Raw genomic sequence first — 15,788 nt, forward strand, 5'->3', positions numbered from 1 at the left:
CACCATGCTGACAGAAACAGAGCAGCAATATTACTTAATTTATTCTAAAATGTATCTATTTATATCTAAGATAAGTTAAATATTCAACAAGCAAAGGGCATGATTTTCATCCCCACCCAACACCATGACCCCCTTGACAGATGAGAAGCTAAATCCTAAAGAAAAGAAGAATTATCTATTTTACTTTGACTAAACCCTGCCAACTACCACCAAAGTATAGGAAGGACAGTCAGACTATAAATGATTGAAGTGGACTTTCAAGGGACCTCACATTACCATAAAGATGATACAGAAAACACAATGTGACACATACCAGTGTGTGAAAGGATGGATGGATGGACAGATAGACGAATGGAGAGCTACACACATACACATACATACAAATGTATGTGTGCGTGTATAAATTTCACTTTGATGACTATGGTTCCTCTACGCAAGCCATGGTGTTTTCAATCACCTCACACACCGCGCACGAAGACGGATAATGAAAAAGAAAGACAGAAGAAGAACTGATGCATTCAAATAGAGGTGTTGATGAAGAATCCGGAATATGCTGTGGACTGCCAAAAGAACGAACAGATACTGGGTGACATACAAGGCAGTATTTTTCTTAAGGATCCTGTTGCCTTTTTATGTTCAATAGCTTTCCACTCACACAACTCTGTCCATGGGCCCTTACTCTAGTTTGACGAAGAATGATTATTTCACTGCTGCCCACTGCTCTCCTATCTCTGGAAAATCCAGCAGATTGCAGACAGTGCACATCTCATGATTCCTGTTCAAACATGGTACCTGTTGCTTTTCACAGACTTTGTTACTTAGCCGAGACATTAACTGCCAGCAGGCTATGACAGTTTGTGAACTAACATTGACATTTGTTTTGGCATCATAACAGTATTTACACCTCAGGAAATACATACAATTAGATTATGAGGGACCTGAAAATTTTTAGAGGTAAAAATTAGAACAACATACAAATTAAAAACACGGTTATATATGCTTCCCGACCATAAGAATAAAATTATTTTAAAAATAGCTCCAGAATTGAGGTCTCTTTCAAGAAATACCTGCTCAATACTAAACACATGGCATGTTTGCAAACAGAAAAGGGATTGTGCAGAACAGAGAAGAGTTTTATTCAGTCTCATAGCTGGTCATCCATACCACATTTTCTAACCATTAACAATGTCAGAGAACTGCAAAAGAAAGGTAGAAAGAGATAAAGCTAAAAATGCAATTTTTAGATGAAGTGGAACAGAAATGTAAGATATCAAAGATAAGAAAATGATCAACATTATCTCTCTGTGACTGCTCTTTCCTAGGTTCTTCTTTACAGTCCATGAACCCCACACTGTGAGGCGTGTCCATTGCAGGTCCCAGCATAGTCGCACACTGTGATTATGAGTCCAAGACAGGATAGGAGGCAGTGACAGAGGTGAAAGCATGTGAGGGCAGTGCATGTCTGTTTGTGCGTGTACTCCTGAGACTGAGCGGGTACTTACGGCTACATTCCCAGGGCAGTTTGGAGACTGGCATTCGCCGCTCATCTGGTGTGGAATTAAGACATCCTCCCAGCAAGATGGACCCTTTGAGGAAGAAAAGAAAGAAAGCAAACATATTTTTGGTGCACAAATTTTAATAGAAATTTTATTACCTAATGCTCCTTAGAAGTAAGGATGGCGAGACTATGTCTCACTTACTTTGGACATGTTTTCAGGAGGGATCAGCCCCTGGAGAAGGACACCATGCATGGTAAAGTAGAGGGTCAGCAAAAAAGAGGAAGACCCTCAATGAGATGCAATGACACAGTGGCTGTCATCCAGGAACTTGATTTTCAGAAGTGTTCCCAGTATTTCCTAGCTGATAATGGTGGTTTGCAAAGTCTAGCCTGGAGTTTTCATACGTGCCAAGCAGATGGTGACTAGGAGACCAACTCCCACTGAAATCCCTGGGCAGTGACTCTCTAGCGATTTTCCCTGGAAGACCACACTTCACACTGGTGGAATTGAGCATCCCCTGGGTGACTCGACTGGGAGAGGACTCTTGAAAACTTGTCCCTAGCTTTCTCCAAACATCTCTTTTCCATGTCCTTTTCCCTATACTGATTTTGCTTTATATCCTTTCACTGCAATGAATCTTAGCATGAGTACAGCTACATGCCAAGTCCTGTGGGTGTTCCTAGCGAATCAAGGAAGCTGGCAGTAGGAAGTGGTCTTGGGGATCCTGACACAGTGATATCTGCTTAATTATCAAGTGGATGCCTTCCCAATACACTGCAGGGTGAGGGCCCACGAGTAAGATCCCAGCAGTTACGGAGGATTCGATAGAAGCACATTTTCTTTGTGCTTCTAAGTGCAGAGCTTGCTTTGCAATCCCACTGTAGTCCAAGCAGTTTAAACATTTATTTCATTTTCAACTTGAGAATTTCTCTATGAAAAAGGACAGAAAATTTTAATGATGGTACGGAACCAAATATATCTGTTATTTAGCTTGGACAATATAAAAGTAAACATACAAATGTTAAGAATTGCCAGGCAAAAATGGAGCTGGGGAGAGAAGGGGAGCAGAGGAGACCGTACAGGCTATTGCTTTTCATTATAAGGCCTTCAGTATATTTGACTGTTAACCACCCTGGCAGCGCAGTGCTAAAGAGTTCGGCTGCTAGCCAAAAGGTCGGCAGTGTGAATCCATCAGGCACTCCTTGGAAACCCTATGGGGGAGTTATAGTCTGTCCTATAGGGTCACTATGAGTTAGAATCAACTTGACAGCAACAGGTTTGCTTTTTTCATATAATCATTTGATAAAACTTAGAAATTAGAAATTTATTGAGCTAAAAGTGAGGTAAATAAATGATCCAGCACCCTGTCTGTCATTTTGTTGCACTGTGGTGGCTTGCATGTTGCTGTAATGCTGGAAGCTATGCCATTGGTATTACAAATACCGACAGCGTCACCCATACTTTCGAAAGAGCTTCTAGGCTAACATAGGCAAAGAAGAAAGACTGGTGATCTACTTCCAGTGGCTGCAACAACGAACTCAAGCAAACCTACAATCATGAAGACAGCTTAAGACCAGGCAACATTTCACTCTGTTGTGTATGAGGTCGCCATGAATCAGAGCTAACTCGATGGTAACTAACAACGATAACAAAGAAATGATTCCTAAAACTTCAATCACATTCATCAGCTTCATATTTTCTAGCTTAAAGTCAGAAATTCAACGGGAAGAAATATGGTCAGCATGTAGCCTTCTACATAATACCTCAACCCTTTTATGAGGATCCAAGAGAGTAAAAGGTCAGTGAAAAAGAGGAAGACCCTCAGTGAGGTAGACTGATGCTTTGGCTGCAGCAATGTGCTCAAGCATAGAAACGATTTTGAGTATGGCACAGAACCAGGCAGTGTTTGGTTCTGTTGTGCATGGGGTTGCCACGAGTTGGAACTAACTCAAATGCACCTAACAACAGCAAGAGGGTATGTATTTTTGTGTGTTTATTTGTTTGTATTTAAATCTCTGCTTCTCTGTAGTTAGTGCTTTGTTCTACTCTTAAACACATTATGAATCAGGTTGTTTTCCTTTAAAAAAAAAAATTGAAGTCAACTTTATGGCTCACATCCAGCAAATTTATGTAGCTTATAATAAATACTTGGTTTACTAATATTAACATGGCTTCATATAATTTTCCTTTATTATGCTTTGACCATTTTTCCTAATTTAATTTTGTTTTCTTAGTTTGTATTCTAAGTGTATCCCTACAAGCTTGTCAAACCATTCTGAACTGAGGCAGAGTATAATTAAATAATTAGGAAGTTCTTGTGGCCTTTTCTCCTTTAACTTCCCCAAACCACTGATGTTACAGCAACAGCGGCCCTCCGTCACGGGCCGGGTCCCCATGGAACACACTGGTCTTTGGCCTGTTAACTGTGGAAAGTAAGTAGTGGCCGTCATGAATCATAACTGCTGGAGATTTACAATGAACTTCAGCACACTGCGAGGCTCTGAAAAGTCCCTGCTTTAAAAGAAATCCATTTAACTGCAGTTAACCATTAAATAATCAAGACAGTATTTCTTCTCTTCTCTGTCAGCACTGAGCACGTTCTCTGGGCACTAGTTGAGGAGCGCAGACCTGCTTATAGCACAGGCAATGGTAAAGACAAACCTGACGTTGGTCACAGCCTGCAGAAGGAGCCGAAATCCCCAAATACAAAAATTCAGGTTCCCAGTGTAAGAGCCTGGCTGCTAATCAAAAGGTCAGCAGTTTGAATCCACCAGCTATGCCTTGAAAACCCTATGCGGCAGGCTCTACCCTGTCCTATAGGGTCATTAGAGTCAGAATGGACTGGGCCTCAATGGGTTTTTCTTTTTTTTTTTTTACATTTCATTGCTCGAAGTAAAATTTTCAGCCTCAAAGTCTACAAGTAAATGATACTTTCTGTGGATATCACAGCTGTTTGTTTTTCACACCTTGATGTTTTAGAATCCAAAACAGGGACTATAACATTACATGACAATCCCTATAATTGCCACTTAAGGTACTACTTTATCTTACAAACGCTTAGGTTGTACAGGGAAATTGTAGAAAACTCATTCCCAGTTTTCCCCTGGTCTCAGAACATAACACAATGACATAATGAATAAAACAAAAGAATTCCTTTGGGGGTGGAAATGCAACATCTGAAACTACTGGTGATAATTTATGTGGCATTTATATTATTGAAAGTCCCTGGGTGGTGCAAATAGTTAAGTGCTCAACTATTATTGAAAAGGTTGGTGGTTCGAGCCCACCCAGAGGTGCCTCTGAAACCAGGCCCAGCAATCTGCTTCTGAAAGATCACAACTTTGAAAATCCCAGGGAGCAGCTGTACCCAGCACACATGAGATCACCATGACTTGATCGCCATTAAGGCAACAACACTTAGAGGACTAGTACGGAATCCTATTGGTGCTTCTCACCTGGAAACAGGAACAGGTGTCCTAGTGAATTTGTGTCATTATAAAGCAGACTTAACTTTGCTCCTTTAGGTTTTAGAAACTAAAAAATTTTAATTACCTAATCATTGCACACTGTGTTTCAACAGTTGCATGGTTAAAGCATTTATAATTAATAGTCTTTATATAGAATGAGAAATGTCTTCAGGCTGCAAGTTTACAAAGGCCGACAGATCACAAGATGGCAGAAGGCACCTGTGGATTAGACGGTCTCTAGAACAACAACAACATCAAGAAATTTATTTCACCTCTCAAATCTAGGGAACTAGAGAAAAATGACTCAAAATAAAGAGTCAGGTAACACAATGTGGAATCAATGTGTTAATAATCATTTTGCTGTTTTTAGAAAACTTTCTCCTTTTTTACCGAGAAATGCTTATAATCATGGAAAACATATAATTATTTTAGCATTTATGGCAGGGGTGAGCAAAGCATGACCTTCTGGCTGCGCCTGGCCCTGTGCCTATTTCTGCAAAATCCGTGAGCTAAGAAAAGTTTTTACACTTTTAAATGGGGGAAAGCATAAAAAGAAGAACATTTTATGATGCATGGAAATTATATAAAATTCACATTTTCTTGTTCATAAATAAAGTTTCATTGGAACACAGCCACACTCATTTGTTTAAATATTTTTAAGGTTGATATTTGTTGAGTCATTGTGACAGAGATCACACAGCCAACAATACCTGAAATATTTGTCTGATCATTGACAGAAATAGCTAGCCAGCCCTTGGAAAATTATTTTTTTATTTTAATTTTGTGGCAGCTTTTTTCATAACAGCCTAACTCATGCAAGTGTTTCACTCATACAAACATGAGCGGTAGGAGTAGACGGGTCCTGGGTCTCAAATGGGAAATGACTTCAATGAACACCTTAGGGATGTTGACCTGTAAACTCTGAGAAGGGGTGACGAAGATGCAGCAATTCAGTATGGTGGTCCATAAATTCGTCAGAATCAGTAAGAAGGTGGAAAATTACAAATAAAGATATCATTTGGTCATTCTTTCCGACTAATGTTACCTCCGCCCAAAAAGCATGAAGTAAAATATTGTTTAAACTCACTATGTCACACATGGAAATCAGATATTAAAAAAAAAAAAAAAAAGACTTAATGGAATGAAAAGCAGTGATAAAATATGAGTTTTCAAATTTATTTTCAGAAATTATAGAATTAATCCACAAATCATTTTGGCTATGCCTCTACATGTGCAATCAAATGGAAAACCGGAGTACTTAGCAAGCTAATTTGTATCACTGTATCACTCTAAGATCCAGACAGAGCAAAAGTGGTTTTTATTTCCCTCCTTGGATTATCTAAATAAACGCTTAAATTTACTTTTCACTGCTGCTTAAAATAAACAGCAAATCCGATTTTACAAAATGTAACTACAAACCTTTGGTATCTGCAGGGTTTGAAAAGGGTTATTTTAATAGTAATTTTACTGGAACCATACTTTTACCAATAATCTCAGGCTATCATCAAATAGGTTGCATTTAAGATATTCTATTGAATGATTTCACAAACACTTAAGGTATATCCCCTTAAATTTATGGGCTAAAATAATTTTGAAAACGATACTTGGGATATAATACAATGCCAGGAAAATTGTGTTTAAAACACTCAAACGTCAGAGCCTTGAATCTTCCTTCGCTCTGTCCACCTCTCCCAGTCTGAAACAAAATCGTACAGAGAAGGAGCTTTGAACTCCCCAAACCTGTTGAATCCCAGTTCATCCAGTTAGGAGCTATTCACTCCTGAGTAAGTTTCCCATAACTCTTATAAACCTAGTGTTCCTTATCTGAAAAATGTGGGATTAAATACTTCTTTCATGGGATTGCAATGAAGATTAAATGAAAAATCACATTTAAATAACTTTGCACAATACCTGGCACGTGGGGGCTTTTAGAAAATGGCAATTATATATGTTGTATACTGAAATCTGTGAAAGCCAGAACTCAGCAGAACTGCCTTCTTTTTCCAGGTCTTCCGAATTTTCTGCCTTAGACAGGGTACAGTCTCACCACTTTTCGACCGCTCTGTTTAGTGGAAAGTATTTATTTTCCTTCTCTGACAGCTTTCTGTCTTGCACAGGGTCCAGTTTTCAAGTCGAAATTGATGTGGTAGCAACAGGTTTTTTGTGCTGTGATTATTGATAATGCAATCATTAACTAGTAAACACAGAAAATAATAAAGAACAAATCCTTTGAAACTGAAATATTCATACACTCAACAAATATTTATTGAACATCTCTTAAACCCTGATAACACAGTTTGAAAAATGCAGAATACTTTTCCTTGTAGTGTTTATGGACTAGCTGAGAAATCCAATTGTACCAATGAACAGAATACGCCCTTTCTAATGGATAACAATTAAAAAGAGTTACCATTCCTAATATTGGCAAAAAGGTAAAGCAAGTGGAACTGCTAGGGCAAGTGAAAAGTTATAAAACACTTAGGAAATCTATTAGACACTTTTTAAAAAAGTTAAACATATACCTACTGTATAACTCAGACATTCCATGCCGAGGTGTTAACCCAAGACCAAAGAAAGTGTGTGTCCATACAGAGAAGTGTTTACAAATGTTCATGACCAATTCAGTTGGAATACTCCCATATGGAAACAATGCAAATATCTTTCAAAATGTGAGAAGATAATCAAAATGTTGTCTATCCATCCCGAAGATTACTGCTCAGCAATGAGCAGTATCATGTTACTTAAGTATGCAACAGCATGAATGATTATCAAAATTAGGCCAAGTGGAGGATGCAAAACATAAAATAGAACCTGCTGAATGATTTCATTTATATGCGATGAAAATTAACCAATACTAGTAAAAACAGATCAGTAGAAGCTTAGGTAGGGGGCTGAGGGAGGAATACACAGGGACATAAGGTATTTTGGGGGCATTATTGAAATATTTTGTATATTTATTATGGTGACTTTATAGGGTTACCATTGACAAAACTCCTCAAATTGTACCCCTCAATGGATACTCTATTTTATGTAGCTTATTCCTCAATAAAGTGGATAACAAAAAAATTCACTCAGAAGTTGCCAAAGCAATTCAGTAGAAAAACTGACACTGAAATAAAAATATCTAAATCACTTCCTCACTCCATACAGATTTATAACCTTGGTACAGACAAAATATCTTGTAAATAAACAAAAAACACCAACCATAAATGAAGAAATTTATAAATTGAAATGAATGAAAATTAAAAAATGTATTTATCCAAGAAATACTGAAAAAAAAACAATATCCAAGCCACAGACTGGGGAAAATATTTGCATTACATATATTGCATTACATATATCTGTCAGAGAATTCATGCCCAGAATATATAATTTTAATAAATATGCAGTACACACACAAATACCCAAATTCAAAAATAAACAAAAGAATTGAACAGGGAATTCACAGAAAAAAAAAGATATACAATTGCCAATAATCACATAAAGTGCTAGTCAGCATCATTATCAGGAAAACGAAAGTCACGTGATTGCCCATCTTATTACTATGATGGCTAAAATCAGAAGGGCTGATAATACTAAATATTGGTGAAGATAGGCAGCAATCGAGATGCTAATGTATTATTAGCGAGAGTATAAAACAACCACTCAGCAAAATAGTTTTGCAATTTCTTCTACAGTTAAAAATACTTATAATCTAGGGTTCAGCAATTCCGCTCCTAGGCTTTGACATGGAAAAAAAATATATACACATATATATATCTCCACAAAAAAAAATGTTCATAGCAGCATTGCTGATAATAACTAAACCCTAGAAATAACTGTTTACAACACGTGCAAGGATAAATTAACTGTGGCATAAAACACAATTTATGGATAACATTTCAAAGGATGTGAATTCCAGAACACTTAATTGTGCTCATGAGGAACCTATACATAGATCAAGAGGCAGTCGTTGTAACAGAACAAGGGGATACTGCGTGGTTTAAAGTCAGGAAAGGTGTGTGTCGGGATTGTATCCTTTCACCATCCTCATTCAATCTATATGGTGAGCAAACAATCTGAGAACATGGACTATATGAAGAAAAGCAAAACTTCAAGATTGGAGGAAGCTGAATTAACAACCTGAGATATGCAGATGACACAACCTTGCTTCTGAAAGTGAAGAGGACTTGAAGCGCTTACTGATGAAGAACAAAGACCAACGCCTTCAGTATGGATTACACCTCAACATAAAGAAAACAAAAATCCTCACAACTGGACCAATAAGCAACATCATGATAAAAGAAGAAAACATTGAAGTTGTCAAGGATTTTATTTTACTTGGATCCATAATCAACACCCACTGAAGTAGCAGTCAAGAAATGAAAAGATGCATTGCACTGGATAAATCTGCTGCAAAAGATCTGTTAAAAAAGTTGAAAAGCAAATGTGTCCCCTTGAAGACTAAGGTGCGCTTGACCCAACCCATAGTATTTTCAATCACATTATATGCGTGTGAAAGCTAGATGATGTATAAAGAAGACGGAATAAGAATTGACACCTTTGAATTGTGGTATTGGTGAAGAATACTGAATACACCACGGACTGCCAAAAGAACGAACAAATCCGTCTCGAAAGAAATACAACCAGAATATTCCTTAAAAGTAAAGATGACAAGACTATGCGTCACATACTTTGGTTATATTATCAGAAGGGATCAGTAGCTAAAGAAGTACATTATGCTTGGTAAAGTACAGTGTCACCAAAAAAGAGTAGATGATAATAACTGTCAATCCAAGAAGATGGATTGACACAGTGGCTGAAACAATGGGCTTAAGCATAACAACAATTTTAAGGATGGTGGAGGAATGAGAAGTGTTTCGTACTGTTGTACATAGGGTCACTATGAGTTGGAATCGACTTGAGGGCACCTAACAACAGCAACATATCACACACTAGAACACTATTCAGCAATACAAAGGACCAAACTGCTGGTTCACACAAAACCAGGATGAACATTAATGCAAAAAAAAAATTATATTAAGTGAAAGGAGCATAAAAAATTGATTACCTAGAGGCATAGTAGTTAAGAGTTCGGCTCCCAACCAAAAGGTCAGCAGTTCAAATCCACCATCCCCTCCTTGGAAACCCTATGGAGTAGTTCTATTTTGTCCTGTAGGGTCAGTATGAGTCTGAATAGATCTAATGGCCTTTTTTTTTTTTTTTTTTAAAGTTACTTTATGATTCAATTTATAAGAAATCCGACCACAAGTAAAACTAATCTACGGTGATAGAAATAAAGTGGTTGCCTTTGGATGGGAGAAGTACTGACTACAGAGACACATGAGGAATCTTTCTGGAAAAGCTTCATATTTGGATTGGGGTAGTAGCCACCTAAGTGTACACAACCATCAAAGCTAATGTAACTGAATTAAGACCTGTGCATTTTATTGTGGGTAAGTTATTTCATAATTAAAAAAAATAATAAACTGAGTCACATACTATTCACTTCTTCAACAAGTATTTATTGAGAGCCTAAATCTAAGTAGTTTTGAAACTTAGGAGAGTTTCTTCATCTCTCATGGACCAGCTAACCCAGGCTAAGTGGGGGTAAATAATAGAACCCATCTCACAGATGCATTGCAAAAATTAGATATAAAATGCTTAGGTCAGTGCTAGGCACGTAGTAGGTCCTCAAAAATGCTAGCCATTTCCATATTTACCTTTTAACATAACACTGGACACAGGGAGAGGGGAAACAATTAGGAATTATAGCCAATATGGTTTAAAGAAGATTAAACCATGTAACAAAACTATTTTATATTATATACGAAAAAACAAACAGACCCACTGCCATCAAGTCGATTCTGACTCATAGCAACCCTACAGGACAGAGTAAAACTGCCCCATAGAGTTTCCAAGGAGCACCTGGCGGATTTGAACCGCCGGCCTCTTGGTTAGCAGCTGTGGCACTTAACCACTATGCCACCAGGGTTTCCATTTTATATTATATATAAACACGTATTTTTACTTCTTCAGTGATTTCCCCGTTGTACTCTATTGAAACAGTAGCTTATAACCATTATTAAAATATAATTTAGCTACTGTCAATCGAAACCTACATCAACCAAAGCTCTATGGCATTAAATTGGTTACTGACATCACCATTAAGATCCAAAATCCATAAATTCTAAGACTGTTCCATACTTATCCCTATGTGCTTTGCTATGAAAGAAAAATAATATACATAAACACAGTGAATGCTCAAAAATGTCTTAATTAAATCAAGCTTTCATTTACTCATTTGTAAAAATTATAAAATTGAAAGATATGTATTTTTCGAAGCTACACTGTATTTTTTAAGCAGAATAATTTCTTCAAATAGAGCTGTCTATAAACCTAAAAAAAAACAAAAACCATTGCCACTGAGTCCATTCCAACTCATAGTGACCCTATAGAAGCCGCCTCTAGAATCCTAATATGGACAAATAGCTCTTATGTGGCCTTTCTAGCCATGGTCTTGTAATTTCCAACAAATGCTTAGGTGGGGTGATGCAAATAAGGTGTTTGTGACCCACCAAAGGGATTGGACAGCTTGCTAATAAAGCAAACAGGGTGGAGGGCACTCTTGTGCAGGTAGGAACATGCAAATAATGTGTATGGAATCCTAATGAGATGATTGGTCAGTTTCGTCATCCCAGCAGGCTTAAAAGAGCCACCCTAGAGGCAAAAAGGTAGGATCTTACTACCACCATGAAGAGACAGGAGTGGACAAAGTCTTTGAACCTGGAAATCCAGAGCTGAGACCATCCTAGACCTAGGTAACAGTGAGAGAGAGGTGTAACACAGAGACTGCGCAAGATAGTGAGAAGCAGTAGCAGCAGAACCAGAAGACTGGCACCACATGGCTCAGTGGGCTTCCCAACCCATGCAGCAAGGTGGTTACGGTTGGCGTGCTGACCCATGGAATAAGAGAGCTGAGCACCTTTGGGCAAGAGGCTATTGGTGGAGTGAGGCACATCTGGGCACTTACTATTACAGCTAAAGAGATTTGTAAGACTTGCCCAATCAGGGTAGACTATGGGTCAAAGAGCCAAGGGCCGAGGGGCCGAGGGGCCGAGGGGCAAGAGGCAAAGGAGTAGGGAGAGGCCCCATGTTGGCATAGCCAAGAAGCTGTCCTTACGGAAGAGCTTTATTCTAAGTCATTCCTGATTCTGAATTTTAACCTGTTACTTCCCTAGTGGAAACCCTGGTGGCATAGTTGTTCAGTGCCACAGCTGCTAAAAGGCTGGCAGTTCATATCCACCAGGCACTCCATGGAAAATCTATGGGGCAGTTCTACTCTGTCCTATAGGGTCACTATGAGTTGGAATCGACTCGACGGCAAAGGTTTGGTTTTGGTACTTCCCTAGTACCATCACTCGTCTGTCAGTTTGTTGTCCTGTGGCTGCTTTTGTGTTTCTGAGATACATATTTGCACCCATACCAAAGAAAAGTGATCCACAAGGATGCAGAAATGATCAAACAATATCATTTATATCACATGCAAGAAAAATTTTGCAGAGGGTAATTCAAAAGTGGTTGTAGAAGTATATCAACAGAGAACTGCCAGAAATTCAAGCCTGATTCAGAAGAGGATGTGCAATGAGGGATATCACTGCTGGTGTCAGATGGATGCTGGCTGAAAGCAGAGAATACCAGAAAGATGTTTACCTGTGTTTTATTGACTACACAAAGGCATTTCACTGTGTGGATCATAACAAATTATGGATAACATTGCGAAGAATGGAAGTACTGGAACAGTTAATTGTTCTCATGAGGAATCTATACATAGGCCAAGAGGCAGTCCTTCAAAGAAAAAAGAAGAAGGGGATACTACACAGTTTAAAATCAGGAAAGGTGCGCTTCAGGGTTGTATACTTTCACCATACTTACTCAGTCTATATGCTGAGCAAATAATCTGAGAAGCTGAACTATATGAAGAAGTATGTGGCATCAAGATTGCATGAAGACTCATTAACAACTTGTGATATACAAATGAAGCAACATTTTTTGCTGAAAGTGAAGAGGATGTGAAGCACTTATTGGTAAAGATCAAAGACCTCAGCCTTCAGTATGGATTACTCCTCAGCATAAAGAAAACAAAAATCCTTATATCTGGACCAATAAGCACACATACACACCCATTGCCATCGAGTTGACTCTGACTCTTAGAGACCCTATAGGACAGAGTAAAAATGCCTCATAAGGCTTCCAAGGAACACCTGGTAGATTCAAACTTCTGCCATCTTGGTTAGCAGCTGTAGCACTGAAACCACTGTGCCACCAGGATTTCCAGGACCAATAAGCAGCATCATGATAAAAGGAGAAATTACTGAAGTTGTCAAGAATTTAATTTTTCTTAGATCCACAATCAACACCCATGGAAGCAGCAGTCAAGAAATCAATTGATGTGTTTAACATTGGGCAAATCTGCTTCAAGACCTTTTTAAAGTATTAAAAAAAAAAAATCAAAGATGTCACTTTGAGGACTAAGGTGACTGACCCAAGCCATGGTATTTTCAATTTCCTCATGTGCAAACAAGAGCTGGAGAATGAATAAGGAAGACCGAAGAAGAATTGAAGCCTTTGAATTATGGTTTTGAAGAAGAATGTTGACTATACCATGTATTAGAATTAGTAAAAAGTTTGGAGAGGAGTTATGTCTAACATCCACCTTACAGGAATAAGCTTTGGTTTGATGCTGATGGTGATTCTCTCCCCACCTTGTGAAGTTACAGGAGGTCAGATGCCCCACCATGCCATTTTTACATCCACTGTGGTTGAAGGATAAACCTTAAAAAACCCATTGCCTTTGAGTTGATTCTGACTCATATCAACCCTTTAGAACAGAGTAGAACTGCCCCATAGGGTTTCCACAGAGCAGCTGGTGGATTCGAACTGTAGACCTTTTGGTCAGCACCTGAACACTTAGTCACTGTGCCACCAGGTCTCCAAAACAAGGATGGGTCCCCCAAAACTCTTCTTAGCTGCCTCTTTGTTCTTTGTCCTATGTAATGACCTACCTCCCCATAGAGAAGAATTTAATATTAAAAGCCTATTATATTTCATCATGGAAGAGTCACAGATGGGTAAAGAATATGGCAGCAAAACAAAATAAAATAAAACCAAAAGAAAGAACCAAAGACTTAAAAAACTACCTGCTAATTCTTTCTTTCTGAACATTCTTAGAACCAATCGTTCTTAAATTTTTTATTAAATCACTGATACAGATCATGTGACTTCATCCAGGCACGAACAAATCTTTTCTTAATACTGTAGCAGACACTGCCAGTCATCTCCCGATACCTCTTCTCTTCTTTCCTGGAGACAGAGTTCCTGGTTTTAATTCCTGAGCCCACGGCCACCAGGAAAAATCGCTCTATTTTCCAGCCTCCCTTGCTAGTGTGGCCATGAGACAAATGCTAGCCACAGGGACAGAGCAGATGTGTCCTGAGCGACTTCTAGTTGTCTTATTTCTCCATCCATTTGTCTACTTTTTAGAATGTGCATATTGTTCTTGAACCACGAGCTCAACGTATATACATCAGAGCAATATTAGACAAAGGGTCTGGGTTCCAGCCACCTTAGAGGGCCATAACACCCCTGAATCCCCTACCCGGACTTTTACAAGAGAGAAAATTACATTCTCATCTCTCTTAAGTCACTATTCTTTTGTATTTTCAGACACTCATTGCAAAACACAGTAGTCACAGCTACAACCATTAAATTGTCTCGTTATAGCAGTAAAATCAACACAGCAAACAAAATTGGTCAACAATGTTCAACAATGATCTGAGAGTGCTGCGATATAGGGAGACCAACACATCTACTTGAAGATAAAAGTAACATCTCATCCTATAAAGCATCAGGGAATAAGGCCCTATTTGTAGGTTCACGAGTTTTTTAAATAACAGAAGTTGACCACAAAACCCCACATTTTTAAGAAAGCATTGTTTTGACAAGAATCTTTATAAAGTGGGTTATATAACTTGATGTCTTCTTCAGCAGATTACACTAAACATAGTTTAATATTTACTTAGTGAGTTCATTTCCTGAAAAGAGCTATTGTATAATGACTACATACTATATGTCAGAAACTGAGATGGGTATTTTACAGGCTGGATATCTCTAGCTATGTGCAAACGAAGCCAGGAAGGCTTTAGTATGCCCATTTTTACAGATGCAGAACCTGAGGCTTACCAACATCAGGGATATGCCCGAGGATACATCTTTACTAAGTAGCAAAGTCACTTTATCGTGCCAGTTTTCATTTCTTGATTTTTTAAGACACAAATTTAAATATATATATATATCATATAATTAAGCATTCACTGTTCTGCTGTGTTACCCTAAAATACAGTGATATCCTTGATAATGACTTCAAAATATTTTTTTCCAACTCTGAAGTGGAAGAGAAACGTGTGATTTTGGATAATTCTTCGTTGCACTTCTCCCATTCATCTTCCTTCTTCCCCATGTCTGCCCTCTTTGCTATGAGAAAAGTACAGGGGCTTATGTTCCTAGAGGTCATGTCACTGATTTTTATGTTCCTGAGGCTCTTTTGTTTAAAACATGATTCTCTGGTATGAATTTCCCAAAGTATTTTTTTAAGCCATTATTATTGGCAGGTTTTTCCACACACATTATTTCAGTTGGTACCTCAGAAATCACATGAGAGACTGTAGTCCGTATTAGTTTTCTACTTCTGAGTAACAATTTACAACAATCTCAGTGGTTTTAAACACCACACGTTTAATATGTCATAGTTTCTGTGGGTCAGGAGTGTGGGCTCAGCTTAGCT

The 15,788-nt window shown here is 38.2% G+C and overlaps 1 protein-coding gene across 2 annotated transcripts in view; it reads right to left on the reverse strand.

Annotated features, from left to right (window-relative positions):
- The window catches only part of PRKN (parkin RBR E3 ubiquitin protein ligase), a 1,623,853-nt gene that overhangs the window by 818,525 nt on the left and 789,540 nt on the right, over positions 1-15,788 (reverse strand). For both annotated transcript variants that reach the window (XM_064293116.1, XM_023559354.2), the window contains exon 5: positions 1,503-1,586. In XM_064293116.1, coding sequence (XP_064149186.1) covers positions 1,503-1,586 — 84 coding nt within the window. The remainder of the gene's footprint in view (positions 1-1,502; positions 1,587-15,788) is intronic.

Source organism: Loxodonta africana, chromosome 1 (genome assembly GCF_030014295.1).
Source record: "Loxodonta africana isolate mLoxAfr1 chromosome 1, mLoxAfr1.hap2, whole genome shotgun sequence".
NCBI lineage: Eukaryota > Metazoa > Chordata > Mammalia > Proboscidea > Elephantidae > Loxodonta > Loxodonta africana.